Raw genomic sequence first — 18,760 nt, 5'->3', positions numbered from 1 at the left:
AGTAGGAGCAAGATGGAATACCTATGTGTGAATGAGAGGGAGGACAGTGGAATGGTGAGGATGCAAGGAGTAGAGGTGGGGTCAACTGTTCAAAGTAACGGGGAGTGCAGTAGAGAGGTAAAGAAGAGAGTGCAGGCAGGGTGGAGTGGGTGGAGAAGAGTGTCAGGAGTGATTTGCGACAAAAGGATACCAGCAAGAGTGAAAGGGAAGGTTTACAAGATGGTTGTGAGACCAGCTATGTTGTATGGTCTGGAGACCGTGGCACTGACGAAAAGACAGGAGGTGGAGCTGGAGGTGGCAGAGTTGAAGATGCTAAGATTTTTATTGGGGTGATGAAGAAGGACAGGATTAGGAACAAGTATATTAGAGGGACAGCTCAGGTTGGACAGTTTGGGACAAAGCAAAAGAGGCAAGGTTGAGATGGTTTGGACATGTTTGGAGGAGAGATGCTGGGTGTATTGGGAGAAGGATGCTGAATATGGAGCTGCCAGGGAAGAGGAAAAGCAAAGAGGAGGTTTATGGATGTGGTGAGGGAGGAAATGCAGGTGGCTGGTGTGACAGAGGAAGATGCAGAGGACAGGAAGAGATGGAAATGGATGATCCGCTGTGGCGACCCCTGACGGGGGTCTGAAGCAGTAGCAGTAGATTATGAAGAGCCTTCCAGCATGGAAACCAATGTCACATGATTTAAAAATACATACTATACTGGATTTTATATATATATATATGATTTTGGTGTTTGCTCTCAACTAAAGCCCTCCAGTGACATAAGCACATACACATCTTCAGTACAGGTGTATTTATGGCAGTGGTGGAATCAAAAACTTAATGCACTTTTCATCTAACAGCACTTTTTCTTTTTTACTACTTTATTAATCCCCCATGTGTGTGTGTGTGTGTGCATGTGGGGAGGGGGATTCTTTCTCTGCATTTGACCCATCCTAGCTGTGGAGCAGTGGGCAGCTGCTGTGCAGTGCCTGGGGACCAACTCCAGTTTGTCTTTCCATTGCCTTGCTCAGGGGCACAGTCAGGAGTATTAACCCTAACATGCATGTCTTTTTTCTCCCAATTGTACTTGGCCAATTACCCCACTCTTCCGAGCTGTCCCGGTCGCTGCTCCACCCCCTCTGCCAATCCGAGGAGGGCTACAGACTACCACATGCCTCCTCCGATACATGCGGAGTCACCAGCCGCTTCTTTTCACCCGACAGTGAGGAGTTTCACCAGGGGGTCGTAGCGCAAGGGAGGATCACGCTATTCCCCCAGTTCCCCCTCTCCCCCAAACAGGTGCCCGACCGACCAGAGGAGGCGCTAGAGCAGCGACCAGGGTACATACCCACATCCGGCTTCCCACCCGCAGACACAGCCAATTGTGTCTGTAGGGACGCCCGACCAAGCCGGAGGTAATGCAGGGATGTGAACAGGCGATCCCCATGTTCGTAAGCAACGGAATAGACTGCTACGCTACCTGGACGCCAACACGCATGCCTTTTTGATGGTGGGAGAAACCGGAGCACCCGGAGAAAACCCACCGCAGACATGGGGGGAACATATAAACTCCACACAAAGGATGACCTGGGATGACCCCCAAGGTTGGACAACCCTAGGGTTTGAACCCTGGACCTTCTTGCCGTGCGGCAACAGCACTAACCACTGCATCACCGTGCCGCCCACTAGATAAACAGTTCAGTTCAAACACGGCTGCACACCAACACAGTGGATGAGCACACCACAACGCGGCTGAGGTGCGATATATAGAAGGAAATAACAGAAGCACCGTCACAGCCTCTTCATGAATGCACCTTGCTGCTTTATTTACAGCAGAATTTTATTTGATCTTGACATTAGGGGTGGAGACAACTGAAGCCAAAGACGCCGACTCTCCTCCTGTGCATTGGATAGCAAAAAAAACAAGTGCTTTTGGTTGATCAATAGTCCAAAAAAAGGATGATTACTATAACATTCTGGATTAGAAAAAAAAATAGCCATAAGAGACAAACATGTAAAAACATATTCTACAACCAGAAATACCTCAAGAATGACAAAACATCATCTATGTACAAAAAAACAAAACATTGATAATATATTTATAAATATCTTTATCTTCTATACCCACTAAAATATACCAGAGAAGCAGCTATTGGTCAATCCGAGGAACTCGTTTTGTCAAAGTGTATTTTTTTTGTTGAAAAGTTTAAATATCCTTCAGGTGTAACTGTGAGAACAAGGACACGCGGTGTCATGGGTGCGAAGCGCTACAGTTACCGAGTCCAAGCAAATAAGGACTTGGTGACTTTGCATTTAGTAAAATGACTCTAGGTGTTTAGTAGGCATGAGGCTTGTCAGGACACGGTTCCCTACGGAGTGGCAAGCAGCTCACAGGAGGAGGACAAGTGATGCGATCCATCTGAGAAAGATTCGCAGACGGCTGAACTCAACTGCCCTTTTTTTTTCTTCCGTTTTCAAGCCTCTCAGAACACGTTTTTCCTCTAATGTGCAAAGCTGTGCACAGCCCACAGACGGACTCCTGTAGCACACCGTGATTATGTGAACGAGTGAGCGAGTTTCTTTTCAGGTCCTTGAGTTGCTTCGCATCAACAAAAAAAAGGAGAAAAAAGACAAACATAAAAAAAGTAAACAAAAAAAAAAGAAGAAGCAAAACATAACCCGACCAAAATCTTATTTAATCCCGTTTGCTGTTGAACAATACTGCAGAGTGTGAGGAGGCACGCCATTTCAACCAGCTTCTCCAGTGGATTGAGGAAGAGTTTGTTCGACGACGTAACATCTTTGGCCGTCTGACGGGAGTTCCCAAAGCTTTTCCGGTACAGTCTGTCATCTGCTGACCGCTCGAGCACAAAGGCGCCAACGCTATTTACACGACAGCCGCTGTAGGCCACAGACAAAATAGAAGGGCACTTTTTTTTTCTTCTCCAAAAATTTAGCAACCCAGGGATGTGAACCCATTTAATAAAGGGGGGGAGGGGGGGCGGGAGACAGTCTGGGGTTGAGAAAAGGGGGACCGTAGGTTTAGCAGCCTTCTTGTTTCTCAAGAGTTTGTTTCACAGTTGATTCCATCATCCGCCCAAAACTACAATCATGGACAAGGGGACCAAGAAGTTTGTCCTTAAATACAAAAAAGTATCTTCAAGTCTCCTTGAGTGGACATACTGCAATGTGTGTGTGTGTGTGTGTGTGTGTGTGTGTGTGTGTGTGTGTGTGTGTGTGTGTGTGTGTGTGTGTGTGTGTGTGAGTGGGGCATTTGAGGAGAAAAATAATATAATAACATCCTGAGATATGCTTCAAGGGGCCTCTGAAGAGACAGTGACAAAATCTGCAATCTTTATAAAATGACAGAACAAAAAAACAAAACAAAACAAAAAGAATATATAGGTATATAGCTTCTAGGTTTGTGTGTGTGTGTGTGTGTGTGTGTGTGTGTGTGTGTGTGTGTGTGTGTGTGTGTGTGTGTGTGTGTGTTTGGGAAGGGAGTATACACAATGTTATGAGGGGCTGGACCGGGGCAGAGCCAGTATTCGTCCATTGGTCTTGCCCCCGTTCATGTGCGTGTAGGGGATGTGGTGCTCCTCGTAGCTGGCCCTCAGGCCAACGGAGGAGGCCTCGTCCCTGTCCGAGCACTGCTCTCTCTGGGAGTAGGACGACGGGTCCAGCGGGATGCTCTCCATGTTCTCCATGTCCAGGTCAAAGTCCTCGCTCTCGGGCGGCTTGTTCTCCTCACTGTAGAAGAAGGAGACCTCCTGGAAGGACGGGTGCAGGTCCTCCCGCAGCATCTCGATGATCTCCTGGAAGGTGGGACGCATCTTGGGGTTGTACTGCCAGCACATCTGCATCAGGTTGTGTCTGGGTGGGGGACGCATCCGAGGAAAGATCAAGGTTCATTATAAAGCAAGACAAAATATTGACATTTTATATTTTGTATCACATATGGAATTTAACATAGGCTTCAATTCAAAGCACCTTCCAGAGTCATGTTTATGTGCATTTTAAACATATAGGTGACTCGGGTGCAAATAGATCCACTAACCCAGGCAAATATTTGTACCATCTCCTCTCAATGTCTTGATGCATGCTCAATAATCCAGGTATGAAAATCAAAGAAGGTTGAATCAGTTCATCTGGATACAACGTTTATCTGTTTATAAACATTGTATCCAGATGAACTGATTCAACCTTCTTTGATTTCATCTCCTCTCAAGTTAAAGTATCACGCACACATCCATACATCATGTTAAAATTGTGTACATAAAAGTTAGAAAGTTACAACCCAGTGTTACTCGGACTTGACTGACAGCCCAACCAGCTCAAGAGGGTCTCATCTGTACGGTTTTCAGAAGAGATGAACAATCACAGTAGATAATGTGGGTTCTGTACTCACAGCCTGTCGGCGCAGTTGTCTGGTCGGTCCAGGTAGCCTCCGTCCATGACAAACTTGAGGACCTGCTCATTAGACAGGCCCTGGTAAGGCTGCTCAGCCAGCGTGCTGATCTCCCACAGGACCACCCCAAACGACCTGGTGGGCAGAGGGCAAAGACAGACAACAACAGCACGGGGGAGAATGAGGACAGGCCAGTTAAACCGCTGAGAGACTATGGCGGGCTGTAAACACTTGAAGCTATGCAGACGCAGACAGAGGTGAGGCGGGTCAAAAGCCTCGGTCAACAGCACTTGGAGAAGATAAGACATCTGAGAGCAGACAACAGATCAGTGACATCATACAATGTCAGGGGCAGCCTGTTCAACACAAATATAAAACAGTGTTTACCCTACCACTGCCTTGGGTGGGTGGGAAACAAAATATTTTATTTCTGTTATTTACCTAATTTACATGCACTCGCTTAATTTCAGCTCAGTGTGAGAGTCTTTACTGTGTTTTGCTGTCATTTACGGTCCAGCTAGTTTCTCTCTTCTGCTCTCTGCTTCACCGAGGGCAGGGCTCAGCCCCTCCACCCACCCACACACACGGAGCGGAGCAGACGAGACAGGTGAAGCGAAGATAACCTTAGTTGAGTTGAAGACAACTCATTACATCACTGTAAGTGCAATAAAAGCTTCCCGTCAAGAGTAAATTATTAACGTAATCTGTCTAAAACCAAACATGGACGGACGTCGACCCAAAACGTCTGAAATTCGGGCCAAATTGCCTGTGTTTTTTTTAAGCGCGCCCAACCTGAACCTGTTGACATTGGCGAGGATGCTAGAAGCTCTGCTGCTGATGGGAGGGGAGCTAGTCCGGGCCAGAGCACTGGCAACCCTCCTGCTGATACGGCTGCAGCCCCTGACAAGCGCAGCAGGACGAGGCTTTGACCCATCCTGGCTATCAGACAGGAAATACGCCTGGCTCTACAAGACCGCTATCGGTAAGGTTAGGTGCAAAAGTAAATAAAAAGGTACACTTAATTCAAATCCAAATAATCTTGTGGCGCTAACACCACGATCAAACTCAACGCAACAGCGCCACCAAGTGGCCAGGGGAGGAAGCGTACTGATCGAATATATTCTTTTTATTTTGAGATACCTTATTGATCTCAACAGGGAGATTACACTCTGCATTTAACCCTTCCCAGCTGTGTAGCTAGGAGCAGTGGGCAGCCGCCATGCAGCACCCAGGGACCAACTCCAGTTCATCTTGGGGGTACAGACAGGAGTATTAACCCTAACATGCATGTCTTTTTGATGGTGGGGGAAACCGGAGCACCCGGAGGAAACCCACCACAGACACGGGGAGACCATGCAAACTCCACACAGAGGACGACCTGGGATGACCACCCCAAGGTTGGACGACCCTGGGGTTTGAACCCAGGACGTTTTTGCTGTGAGGCGACAGCGCTAACTACTGCGCCACCGTGCCGCCCAAATATTAAAAACAATACGCACTGAACTGAATTTTTTTTACTACCAGTTGGCATAAACAGAACGAATGGGAACTATTTCAGTTTTCTTTTTTGGTTTTAGGAACATTCTGCCGGATATGTAGGCAACACAGACGGGATTGTGGAATGGAGCCAGACCCAGGCCTAAGCCAAAGACGAAAAAGATAGCTTTGAAATAATGAATAATGAATTTGTAAAAAAAAAAAAAAGACTCCTTAAACTGTTTGTTCAAGTCCAAATGTTTGTAATATTGTAATTACTTGGGTTAGTGCCACCCCCAATGCATGGCCCATTGGCCTCCCCTAAGCAGTCAACCTAGGGGAAACACTGCAAAACTGCACAAGCCTGCGAAGTGTATCGTAAATATGTGAGGGGTACAATCAGTTTTTTTTATTTCTTTTTACCTGTGAATAAGACAAAAGATGAAGTCAAGCACTCGACACTATTAGCTGTGCAAAGGGAGCTACAGCTCAGGCTAAGTACACGCTTGAGGACAAGTGGGCCAGATTTGCCCCTCCCAACAATAGCGGGATGGCACGGTCATGATCTGTGGCTGCTCGTAACCGATTGTGAACCCAGATTACCATTTAGTGTCGAGTTTTTACAGATGCAATCTTAAGATCAACTCACAAGCCAGTCAGAGCTGCCCCTTAGTGCAGCAGTTCCACCTGGAGATCTGCGTTTCTCCACACGTGCACAGTTTCTCCAAAACATACATACATAGGTGCGTATTTGCGTGGACTTCCTCACTCGCTCTCTCATACACACACACACACACACACACACACACACACACACACATCATCATCATCATCAGCGGTCACTTGAGGTCGAGTATGACCATCCTCCCTCTGGGTCCTCAAGTGGGTTTAGAGGCTGATCCTGGAGCAGCACAATGGGAGGACCCCTGCGCGTGACAGCTTTTTACATGGAGAGGCTGATGCGCCTGCAGCCATACCACGGTCCTTGGCATGGACAACCAAGACAATTGGGGACCACCTCTGTTGCAGCCTTCATCCGCCTTCACTGCCATTGTGACCTGGAGACATCTTCCGTCAGTTCCGCCGTTGAGGTCTTTGTTGGATCGCGCTTCGTCTGGAACCTCCCCCTTGACCTGTCCGCCTTGGGTGACCCTACCAGGAGCAAAGCTCCGGACGGCATAGCTCTTGGGATCATTGGTACACGCAAGCTTCTCCACCGCGGCAAGGTGGCGATCCAGGAGAAGACGCACACCCACACACATACAAAAAGAGTGTCAAAAAGAGAGTCAAAGTTACACTGACCAGCAGTCTGAGTGTGCAGTGAAGACTCCATCCTTCAGAGACTCAGGGGCCATCCACCTTACAGGCAGCAGGCCCTTCCCTCCTTTCCTGTAGTAGTCGGTCTCATAGATGTCTCTGGTCATGCCAAAATCTGGGAAGAACAGGAAATATTCATATTTCAAATACTGTTGATAACTGCCTACCAGTTATTCTTGGTATTTCTAGTATTTAATGTCAAACCTGTGCTGCTGGTACTTTGCTGTGTCTGAACATCTTTGCTGTAATCCATTTTGTATTTGTATTCTTTTCTGGATTTTTCTTGAAAACAAGTTCTGCACGTTTGCTTTTTAACTGTCGTTACTTTGGTTTCTTCGTTTACCTTCTTTATTTCATTGTCCTTTACTGATTAAAGTCTACCATGACGCTTCTCTGTGTAAGTGTACTTCACATGAAACTGATCAGATTTCAAGGCACAGCAAAATGGTGTTTTGGATCATGTAATCTGACAGGAATAACACGATATAAATAAAATAACACCCAAATACAGCACAACTGAAATGTAGAAATAGCATAAAGGTAACTGCTCAATTGACAAGTTGGTGAATTTGCTCAGTTTACTGTGCATATCAAGTCTTGCTTGTGGTATGTGTGATGTTACAGCATGCCAGGGAAAGCCTGTGCCAAGGTGTTTAGAAAGAGACTCAGGATAATATGGAAACTCAGTCAAGGAGGAGCAGTGCAGAATCCATCCTGGACCAAGTTTTTACCCTCTCGCACATTTTTTATTTTGTGTGTGGATTCTTTCCCCCCTTATTCTCCCCTGTTGTATCCGGCCAATTATCCCACTCCTCCGAACTGCCCTGGTCACTGCTCCACCCCCTCTGCCAATCCAGGGAGGGCTGCAGACTACCACATGCCTCCTCCGATACATGTGGAGTCGCCAGCCGCTTCTTTTCACCTGACAGTGAGGAGCTTTGCCAGGGGGATGTAGCACGCGAGAAGCTCACGCTATTCCCCCAGTTCCCCCTCCCCCCTGAACAGGCGCCCGGACCGACCACAGGAGGTGCTAGTGCAGCGACCAGGAAACATACCCGCATCTGGCTTCGCACCCACAGACACAGCCAATTGTGTCTGTTGGGATGCGCAACCAAGCTGGAAGTAACACAGGGGGTCGATCCCATGATGCCCATGTTGGTAGGCAACGGAACAGACCACCACACTACCCGGACGCCCTCTCTCACACATACTTAACAGATTAAGGGAGTGTGTTAATAATCTGGAAAATTCTGGAAAGAGGCGAATGGCTGTGTTGCTGTAGGTATTGCGTGTTGGGCAGTGGGAGAACGGTGTAATCGTGGAGTCTGGATGGATGGACGGTGACAATGGATTTTGTCCTGCACCTAGTATGTCAGACCTGTATAATACACTCTTACTTTAATTCAGCACCAAAACATTCAAGTTATATACTTGGTATACCTGTCTTAACGGATCCTAGATAAGAGAAGTTCTACATCTGATTACTATCAGCTGCCATCCACCCTGGAGTTCATTTCAGTTTTGTCTGACTCTACCTCCTATTTTGACGGCAAGATCGTGAGCCACCATGCAGTTCCTGGCTGCCAGGTCTCTGTGTACAAACTTCTTGGCGTTGAGATAGGCCATGCCGTCAGCAATCTCTGCCGCCATCTGGATCATCTCCCTCAGTGTGGGCGGCGGACGCCCTGGGTTGTTCTGAGGTACACAAGACAGAGGACACGTCTTAACGTTTTCAACTCATGAGCTGTTCACATTGAAGGTTAACTCAGGATGTAGTAGGACCCCCAAAAGAATTCATTGTATGCATCAGATCCTCATCTGGAAGGTAAATAGTTGTTAAGATTTTTCAATTGTACATGTTGGGCCTTTGGCTAACACACTTATGCAGAGCAACAGTTGAAGTAGCTTTAATTTTAGACGGCAAAAATTACAAGCAGCTAATAGTAAGGAGTGCAGACAGCAGGGCCATCATAGATGTCTATGATGTAAGTGGGAAGACTACAGCGGAGAGTCAAACATCTGATCCTTCCATTCAACAAATCCCCTCAGTGGGTTAACACAGTGATGAGCAATTGTGTACCAGCATGGACCAATGTGTACACATACTTTCATTCTGCCATACACCACACCAGCTCATTTCACGAAAAAGCACAAACAAACTAGATTGGGGACGATTAGTGAAAACAGATGGTGACCATCGACGGCCATACGTAGCAATAGCTGCCCGTTTTTGAACTCAAAAAGAATGAAATTAAGAGTGGAAACAGCGGTGCTGCAAAGGAGTTTCCTCAAGCAAAACAGTAAAATACCTAGAAAAGCCTAATCCTCCTGAAGAAAATTAGTGCGCTTGTTCCGGACGAATTGTAATGTCAGTTCAAGTCTACGAGCAGCTTAGAGTGAATTGTGCCAGTCTCCAGTGTCTCTCCACTCAAGGGGATCTTTTCAGTGGCCGTCACTGATTTCTATCACGTTTTTTTTCAAAAAATAAATAACTCAAATAGTATACAAAATATTACATGTTTGAATTAAAGCATAAATAAACTTAAAATTCTGGGATGGGTTGCACGAACAGGTCTTTACTAAGCCTGGCCCTAGCTGCGAAGTCGGACTTTGTTAAGACCTTTCTTTAGAAAGGACTTTACTTCAGTTGCACCAACCAAACTTAAGCCTAGTGTTAGCTACGCCCGGTCTTAGCAATGCATGTCCATGTGAATGCCCATGCGACCATGGCTATTGCCTATAGCCGCTTGACTCCCTGCTGTCCAGCTAATTTGTAGTTAATCAACATCATGGAGGATCAAAGAAAAAGAAAACTCAATTTCATGGAAATTGAGATAAGAAAATTGATAGAGCTGTACAGCCAGCACAAGAAAACGCCGGCTGCTAAGCAGTCCAACGCAACAACAAACTACAAGAAGCAGTCAACTTGGAGAGAAATAGGGGAGGCCATAAATGACTGTTCAATGATTGTTTATTTAGCTTGTTAGTTTAATAATACCTCTTTTAATAATAGCACGCAGGACGTCTGGTAGCATAGTGGTCTATTCCGTTGTCTACCAACACGGGGATTGCTGGTTCGAATCCCTGTGTTACCTCCGGCTTGGTCGGATGTCCCTATGTCCTTATTGGCTGTGTCTGCGGGTGGGAAGCCGGATGTGGGTATGTGTCCTGGTGGCTGCACTAGCGCCTCCTCTGGTTGGTTTGGGGGGGGAGGGGGAACTGGGGGGAATAGCATGATCCTCCCATGTGCTACATCCCCCTGGTGAAACTCTTCACTGTCAGGTGAAAAGAAGCAGCTGGCGACTCCACATGTATCAGAGGAGGCATGTGGTAGTCTGCAACCTTCCCCGGATCATCAGAGGGGGTGGAGCAGTGACTGGGACGGCTTGGAAGAGTGGGGTGATTGGACAGGTACAATTGGGGAGAAAAAGGTGGAAAAATCCAAAAAACAAAACAACACACAAGGCGGCGGCTCGGTGCTAGTGACACCCTGCAGATGGCCTGACAGGCGGTGGAATTGTGGACGCTGATCATGTCTCCAGCCGTGTTTTGAAAGGCACCATTTGTGTAAAAACGAACTGCCATTAGCAGCTGCAACATGGGTGACAATGCAGCGTTGTGGTCCGACACAAACTGCAAGTCCGCTAACAGCTCTTCACTAAGTTGAAATAGGTCTTCCACAGAATCAAAACCACTCAGTCAGCTCCTCATCGTTGTATATCAGAATCAGAATCATGTCTAGTGGATTGTTTCGGTCCATCCCTCTCTCCCATCTCAAAGCCCGCTCGTTGTAAAATCGATATACAAGACGCACCATGATCAGTGTTACAAGCTGTGTTTCACTATAGAAATGGCCTAAATTCTGACTTTACGCCAGCTCCTGACTGGGCATAAGATTTATGCCCGGTCTTAGCGAGAAGAAGGCTTAAGCGTAGATGGTGCAACTGGCGTAACTATTAGGTCAGACTTAGAACGCCAAGTTACAAATCACTTAGCTTAAGACCAGGCGTCAGCCCTGCTGGTGCAACCGGCCCCTGGACATTTTCAGTGTTAAATGGCATTCATAATTTAAACTGTTCAAGTTAACTGCAAAAATAGTGCAAGAACGATAAAGAGCTAAGTAAACGTTTTCTTTTACTTACAAATACAATGATTATCACAAGATGCTTTATGTGCAACTTGCAAGTTACACTGCCACTCGTACTAATGTCAGTATAAGGCATTTCTTTCTTGTCTTCTCACTATGTGATCGATTTTTTTTTGTTTTTCCAACAGTAATCCCCTCTCCCCCAGAAAATCATGCCATGTGACCTAAAACATACACGTCAGCACGGCCCATCCACTGTAGAATCTGGTACACGTGAATGATCACCATGGTAACCTACGTACCTCAGCATCTGGCCGTAGACAGCGCAAGTAGCTCTTGAGGTCTCCATGAGTCATGAGCTCCATCACCACCAGAGTGGGCTGGCCCTTGGAAACCACACCCAGCAGACGTACCTGGGGGGGGCAGGGAAACAATTAGTGACAATGGCGATGGCACCATGTGAATGCACCACTACTTAATTTGACCATAGATGGACACAGAAAGGTAGGGCTAAGCAGGAAAAACATCCTACAGGGGCTCATATTCCTGACCCGCACATGTGGTACAAACAAGCGCCAAAGACCGTTAGCGATGCTAACATGTCAGCTGTACTCTTCACGTATCCAGACTGCCCGCATGCATCTGAAAAGCACGTTTCTCTTTAAGACGATAACGTCTCTGCTTACCACATGGTGACAGCTGAAGGCCTTCATGACGGAGGCCTCGTTGAGGAATTCGATCCTCTCTCTCAGGCTGGCGGACTCGTTGACCGTTTTCACCGCGACACGCATCTCTGGCTCACCCTTAACGATGTCCTTAGCGATGCCCTCATAGACCATTCCAAAGGAGCCCTGACCCAGCTCCCTCAGAATGCTGATCTTGTCCCTGGGCACCTCCCATTCATCCGGCTCGTACACTGCAGGTACAATGACATTAACGTTTTTGCCACTTAGCTAAAATTTCCATCCAGAGTGATGAACGGTGAGCGCAACAGGAGATGGAGGTGTAAGGTCAAACAGTGTCCCTTACAATGGATGTAACGAACAGAGCGGAGTCAGTGAACAACTAGGAAGAATGGCTTATCGATGGCTGGGCAAGAGACGAGGCTGACTTCCAAAGCCACCACTACCAAGCATTGCCCCATATCAAGTTTTCATGGAGGCACCATCTTGGCTTAAGTGCTCTCCTAAACAGCATTACCTTAAAAAAAATATAAAGACATGTCATGCTTGACTTTTTGGCTTTGTTTGATTTTTAAAACTTTTCTTTCAATCATTTAATGTTCAAAAATCGGTGAATTTGGAAAATCTTGTAAAACGTACAACATTGAATTTTATTTTAGTGAAGACTAGAGTGAAAAAATAGCACGGTCTATTCTTTAAATCAGTCACTATATTGAAACTTGTTTGTATGGAAATCACAGTATCTTTATTGGGAATGGTGGTAGTTTTGTATCCTGCCCAAACACTGCCCATCAGCACACTTCCAGAAATACGTGTACTTGGTCCTTATCTTAAGTCACCCTTCATTTTTTGTATATATATTTGTATACTTCTTTTTTTTGGCTTGTTCCCTGTTCTTCAGGGGCCGCCACAGCAGAATTTATAGTTTCCATCAGTACGATGTGAGGGCACAGCACCGATGGCGGCCTATATATATATATATATATATATATATATATTTTTTTTTTAAATATATATTTGTATAGCGTTTATGCATATTCTATATTTCTTGTTCTATGTACATTATCCATGTATACTTTATCTTGTGTAAAGCTTATTGTGCTGCATTGTAAGTATGACATGAGTTTTATACAGAAAGTTTGACTAACAAAGACTTGCGGCACTTTATCATGGTATATTTCAATCATGCAATTTAGCAAAACAGAGATACTGTCCTAACACAACTCACCTTTTCATCTCTGCATCCAATGTAATCTGTTCATCTCCACTGACAGTCACAATTTTAACCTAACCACTGACAACCTCACCACTCACCATCATTAGCACTGAGGTACTCTGGGTTCGAAGAGGCATAGATGGGTCCGCTAGGCCCTTGGGTTTGCCTGAGGAGTGAAAACATACCCAAAAAGAGCAGTTAGGAGAAACACAAAAATCAACAACACAAAATGGAAATGAAAGATGAAGAAAACGTGGAAAAGGCTTACTTCTTTTTGAACATCACAAATCCGGCCGCCACCACGAACAGAAAGAAGACTAAGCAGATGACCGGCCCGATGATGATCTTCACCAAATTGGTGGGATCAACCCCTGTCCAACACATCCGCACATACACTTAGCCAACATTTTGTTTGCACCACAAACAAACCTCTCATGACAGCTATGCATAACAGCTGGGAAAACACTATCAGTTTGTTTAGGTTCAGGGGACCAGCAACAGCTTTCTGCTTGTTGAGAATAGTTTCAAGTTTATTTGTCTTATATGAAAAGCAAGTTTGCACTTCTCATCATGAAATGCTTGTTTTGCTGGCTCAACACACAAATGGGGAATAAAGTACTTAAGGGTATTCAAAGTGCAAGAATAGGATACATGTGCAAAACAGTCAGTACAGACTTAGGATGTACTTTGTTGTTACTCTGAATAGCAAAGGGGAGGAAGGCTGAAGTAGTAAATTAGACATATGCAGGGTACCTACCCTTTTTCTCCTCATTCAAGTCACATCTTTTTACCAGACCTTGCCTAGATCTGAATGTTTTGAGTTGGTGTTGTTCTTCACAACCACAAACAATATACGAACTGAGTCCACAGCTACATAAAACGTTCTGTTACAGACCCACTTTATAAATTTTACTGGATTCAACCCTTTTCCAGACTGGTATCCGAACCCTGGGGACAAACTAGGGGCAGATGTGTCCTGATATGACGGACGCTGACTTACTCATGTCCTGGACGTAGAAGTAGGTGGGCTCGGTCCAGGAACCGTTGCCTGCCAGGGAGGTGGCACGGATCCTCACAGTATAATTCCCAGGGCGCACCACTCTCAGCTTGCAGCCGTTGGAAATTTTGTACATGTTCCTGGACACACAGTGGTGGAGCTCCTGGGGAGCAACAAACATGACGGTTAGAGGAGGAAATACACATTAAAGACGACAACAGTGCACTGAAAAACAACTGATTCACAGCTTCCTGGTGCTACACAAGGTTAAATACGCCATCTAAAATAAATTGTTGACTTGCTTAATAGGATAGCAAAGCATTCCCCGTTTTATGACTGTTTCCATGTTTTTATGTTCAAACCAAGGGAACATTTTAAATTGGTTTTTTTTTTGTTTTTCGCAACAAAATAATAGCTGTTGGTGTTATATTTGTGTGACCGTCACCATAGAAACCAAAATAACATGGCACGGATGCAAGGATGCTAAAATTATGTTTCCATTAAGGTTATCAACCAAATGACATGTGAACTGTGACGGAAACCCAATTCAGAATGCAGACCTTGAAGTCTTGGCCAAGTTTCTGGCCAGGTAGCAACCGCTCCATCTCTTGTGTGCATTTGTGCGTGTGAGAGTTTAAGTTGTATAACCTCAACTTCATTTTGAAATTATCTTCTGTCATTTATTATTGCCTACATGAAGAAGAAAAAAAGTCTGCATGTTTTTGTTTTTTGTGTGTGAGAGGAGCTAGACACAAAAAAATGAGTGTGTGTACATCAGTGTGCGAATGTGTGCATGTGGATATACAGTATATCCATCCATTATCCCAACTGCTTATCCTGCTCTCAAGGTCGTGGGGATGCTGGAGCCTATCGGCAGTCATTGGACGGCAGGTGGGGGAACACCCTGGACAGGCTGCCAGACCCGTCACACAGGGCCGACACACACACACACACACACACACACACACACACACACACACACACACACACACACACACACACACACACACACACACACACACACACACACACATTCATACCTAGAGACAATTTAGTATGACCGATTCACCTAACCTACATGTCTTTGGACTGTGGGAGGAAACTGGAGCCCCTGGAGGAAACCCACGCAGACAAAGGGGAAACATGCAAACTCCACACAGAGGACAACCTGGGACGACCCCCAAGGTTGGACTACCCTGGGGCTCGAACCCAGAACCTTTTTGCTGTGAGGTGACTGCACTAACCACTGCGCCACTGATATATACACACACTCCATGCAACCCTTTGGCCTCACCTCAGCATCTCCCAGTCTCTTGTAGTTGACCTCATACAGAATAATCATGCCATTGGGTGCTTTGGGCTCCTGCCATTTAACATGCACCGTGTACTCGGACACCTTGTAAGCGATGGACCCCACGATGTCATCAGCCTTGTCTGAGGAAAAACAAGCCACATTGCTGTATGATTCAAGTTCAAAGCCCTTATTTTCAAGACTTGTTTCTTTACAGTATTGATCCAGAAAAACCATTAGCACCATCTGTGGTAAGCACAAGGTTATGTTCATCTATTATAATGCAGTTATACAGATATCGGCATGTCCGGCAAGCTCTTTAAAGCAAGCTTGTGAGTTGCAAATAAGAAAAGCTCAATGGAAATACTTGTATACTGACTAGTCTAAAACGTTTGCATATCAAGTAATGAGAAGTCATTTTTGTCAATCATTGTTTTTCTCTTAAACATTTTTTAGTGACGTGGTCCTGCGCACATGGAGACTGTTTAATTGCTTATAAATGAATAATGGAAACACAAGTGATTCCCATCTGTATTTTTCAACAGCGCCAAAAAAATTTTTTATTCAAAAGGAAAAAAGTCTCTGACGTCTACAGCATCCTGGCTTTTTAATAAAAAAGTGTGCTGAGACGAAGGCAGAGATGCAACCAGAGGTGTGTCAGATTCAATCACATCATGCACCTCAGCCGGCTGAGCCACCGGTGCTCATGTCATTTCGTCTTCTTTCGGCTTCCACCTTTAGGGGTCGCCACAGCGGATCATCCGTTTCCATCTCGCACTCAAATCATTTATATTTATTATAGTAAACAGCTCCACATAGGTCAGTTGTTTGGGCATTTTGTACTGACCTCTCCCGCTCTATGCTCATCTCCAGCATCACTACTGCTCACTGAGAAGCTTCACAATAGGCGTCAACCGATGTTCGCTATCACACTCAAGTCAGCGCTACGCGACTCACCATTAGCTAATGTTATCATGACCATCGGCTACCTACGACATGTAAAAACACCAACCCGTACGGGCAAGTTACGTTGCAATGTGGTAGCTAAAATAAGTTGCAGTTGCACTGGCAGCACCAACGTTACTCAAAGATGTGGCATTGCAACATAAATAAGCTCTATTATCTCCTTATAGTTAACTGTATCACTGCAACACAGTGCACGATTCAGGCATTTTCAGTGGCGTAACTGGGCATACTCGTCATGAGAGAGAGAAACAGATCATAAGATTGGGGTGTTTTTATAACTTCGGCGTAGAGGATCATGATGTTTATTGCAACTTCAGCAATATCTGCTCCCTTATCTTGGAAACACAGCTCTGCTCGCTCGCTGGTCTGCAGCACAGTAGTCGTCAGCTGATGGGCTATTACTCGCGACGTGTAACCAATCAGATAGAGTTGTGGGCGGGACATTGCTTGAGACCACAGAGTGGCGACTACAGGCGGAGAGAGCCAGCTGCATCGGAGCCAAAGTAGTGCATTTTTTAAATCAATTTATTTTATTGGCAACCGGATGCAAAAAAATAACAATCCTGGTAATTGTGAAAATGCTGAACATCGGATTCAATAATCGGCCAGGCCAATGTCGACCCCTACTTCGCAATATATGTCTTGCTCGTGGCCGTACTGACAAAAGTTACTGACGCGAGGAGGAGTATGCATTCACTCTTCTCAACTGGTCTGGGACACAAACTGGGGACCTTCCAGTAAGAAACCTGCTTCTCTAACCTCTATGCTGCACCATAGGTGAATGTGATGGACTACTGCCAGAGGCATCTTACCCTCAGGCATGGTGCGAGCGCTGACATAGGCAGCCATGCTGCAGCGGGCTGGGTCGGTGGGGTGGTTGCAGGCATGGATCTCAATCTGGTAGCTGGTGAAGTGACGCAGGTTGGAGATAACAGTGGACTCCTTGGCGGGGACTGTGACCACGATCTTGGTGCTCTCAAAGCTCTCCACCTCATCCTCGGGCGCCCACGTGCCATCGGGCGGGCTTGGGGCGGTGGTGAGGAAGGGGTACGTCCGGTTGGCGATGCCCATGGCTGAGCGCCGTTGTCGGGTGGGTCTGAGGGAGGAGGGGGTTAGAAAGCCAGTGTGGAATATAATATCTGTGCTGTATTTGAGTCGATTTGAAAAATAACAACCACTCTTCTCCATTTCATGAACAAGGCCAAGAAGGGTCTCTGTGAGACAACTTGAATTCTCTCCTTTTGTTGGCCACTAAAACAGGTGTGGCTCAGAGCTGTTAATAACTAATGCTTATAGCTGGTTTTAATCTACATGTTTAATGGACTGGTTGAGAATACTAAACACAAGAGGGCAAGTGTGAGCTTCAATTGTTAAGGGAGAGATGGAATTTGAGTGCAAAGTTCAGCTAGATTAAGTTTGACAGCAGGAGGACTGAAAATTAGATCTTAAAAAAAACTCAAGCTGAAATACTTTCTTGTTGTCTAGCTTACAGAGACATCTCTACTCTTAACCTGGGGCAAAGCACATAAATCATGAAAGCGAAAAGGCAGAATCTCCTCATTCCCCCGAGACCCAATCCTTCAAAGGTCACCCCGTAGTCTTACTTGATCTCAAAGACCTCGTTGTGAAGGTAGTTCTCGAAAGTTTTGCGGTACTCGGAGTCCTCCTTCTCCTTCTTGAGCTCCTTGTCCGTCTTGGGACAGGCACAGCAGCGTGTCGCCTGGCCCTGCTCCTCCGTCTGGTTCCACTTCTGCTCCTCGTCACTGTCCACCTGCGTGGGGACCCGCGACGGCAGCTTCATCCCTGAGGAAACAGAAGGAGACGCCCGTGACTGCACAGGCATCAAACAAAAACAACAAAGGAAAAAAAAAACACACACACACTCAGGCAGAACAGGAACACACATAAAAACACACGCACGGAACCAAAGACACACACACGCGCACAGCCTGAGGGGCACGTCAGTCATTGTCATTCCCCCGGTCCTAACCTTTTCTAGTGGAGATAAATTACCAGTGACACGGCCTCCCTACAGACGCCCACTTCTCAGATGTGTGGGAGTTAAGCGGGCTCGGAGAGGAAAGTTCGGGCTCGCTCGTGTGCTGGGACGAGAGGGCACCGCGGGGCAGCGCGCTGACGGAGGTCAGCCGTGACAGGAACAATTCAATCACAACGCATCTGTCTGAACTCGGTTTGAACCCGCCTTGCACACATAGCAGGAATCTTTCTGTCCCCGTTCCAGCTTTCGGTTTATACTTTGAAAGACACAGGGAGTCAGTATGTGTGGGTGCTAATACCCAGATTAACCGTGACTAATTCCTGCATGTTTAC

General features: G+C 46.1%; 1 protein-coding gene across 1 annotated transcript in view; it reads right to left on the bottom strand.

Moving 5' to 3' along the window:
- Positions 1-3,453: 3,453 nt before the first annotated feature.
- The window catches only part of insra (insulin receptor a), a 69,282-nt gene continuing 53,975 nt past the window's right edge, over positions 3,454-18,760 (bottom strand). Inside the window, exons 10-21 of the mRNA XM_056292550.1 lie at positions 18,034-18,232; positions 17,242-17,525; positions 15,467-15,606; positions 14,176-14,335; positions 13,444-13,546; positions 13,274-13,341; positions 11,963-12,192; positions 11,579-11,689; positions 8,725-8,884; positions 7,175-7,304; positions 4,397-4,531; positions 3,454-3,861 (exon numbers count right to left, since the gene is read on the bottom strand). Of these exons, the coding sequence (XP_056148525.1) occupies positions 3,504-3,861; positions 4,397-4,531; positions 7,175-7,304; positions 8,725-8,884; positions 11,579-11,689; positions 11,963-12,192; positions 13,274-13,341; positions 13,444-13,546; positions 14,176-14,335; positions 15,467-15,606; positions 17,242-17,525; positions 18,034-18,232 (2,078 nt within the window). The 3' untranslated portion in view covers positions 3,454-3,503. The remainder of the gene's footprint in view (positions 3,862-4,396; positions 4,532-7,174; positions 7,305-8,724; positions 8,885-11,578; positions 11,690-11,962; positions 12,193-13,273; positions 13,342-13,443; positions 13,547-14,175; positions 14,336-15,466; positions 15,607-17,241; positions 17,526-18,033; positions 18,233-18,760) is intronic.

This window comes from Lampris incognitus, chromosome 14 (genome assembly GCF_029633865.1).
Source record: "Lampris incognitus isolate fLamInc1 chromosome 14, fLamInc1.hap2, whole genome shotgun sequence".
In the NCBI taxonomy this organism is placed as follows: Eukaryota; Metazoa; Chordata; class Actinopteri; order Lampriformes; family Lampridae; genus Lampris; species Lampris incognitus.
This window is presented reverse-complemented; position numbering and strand designations above follow the sequence as displayed.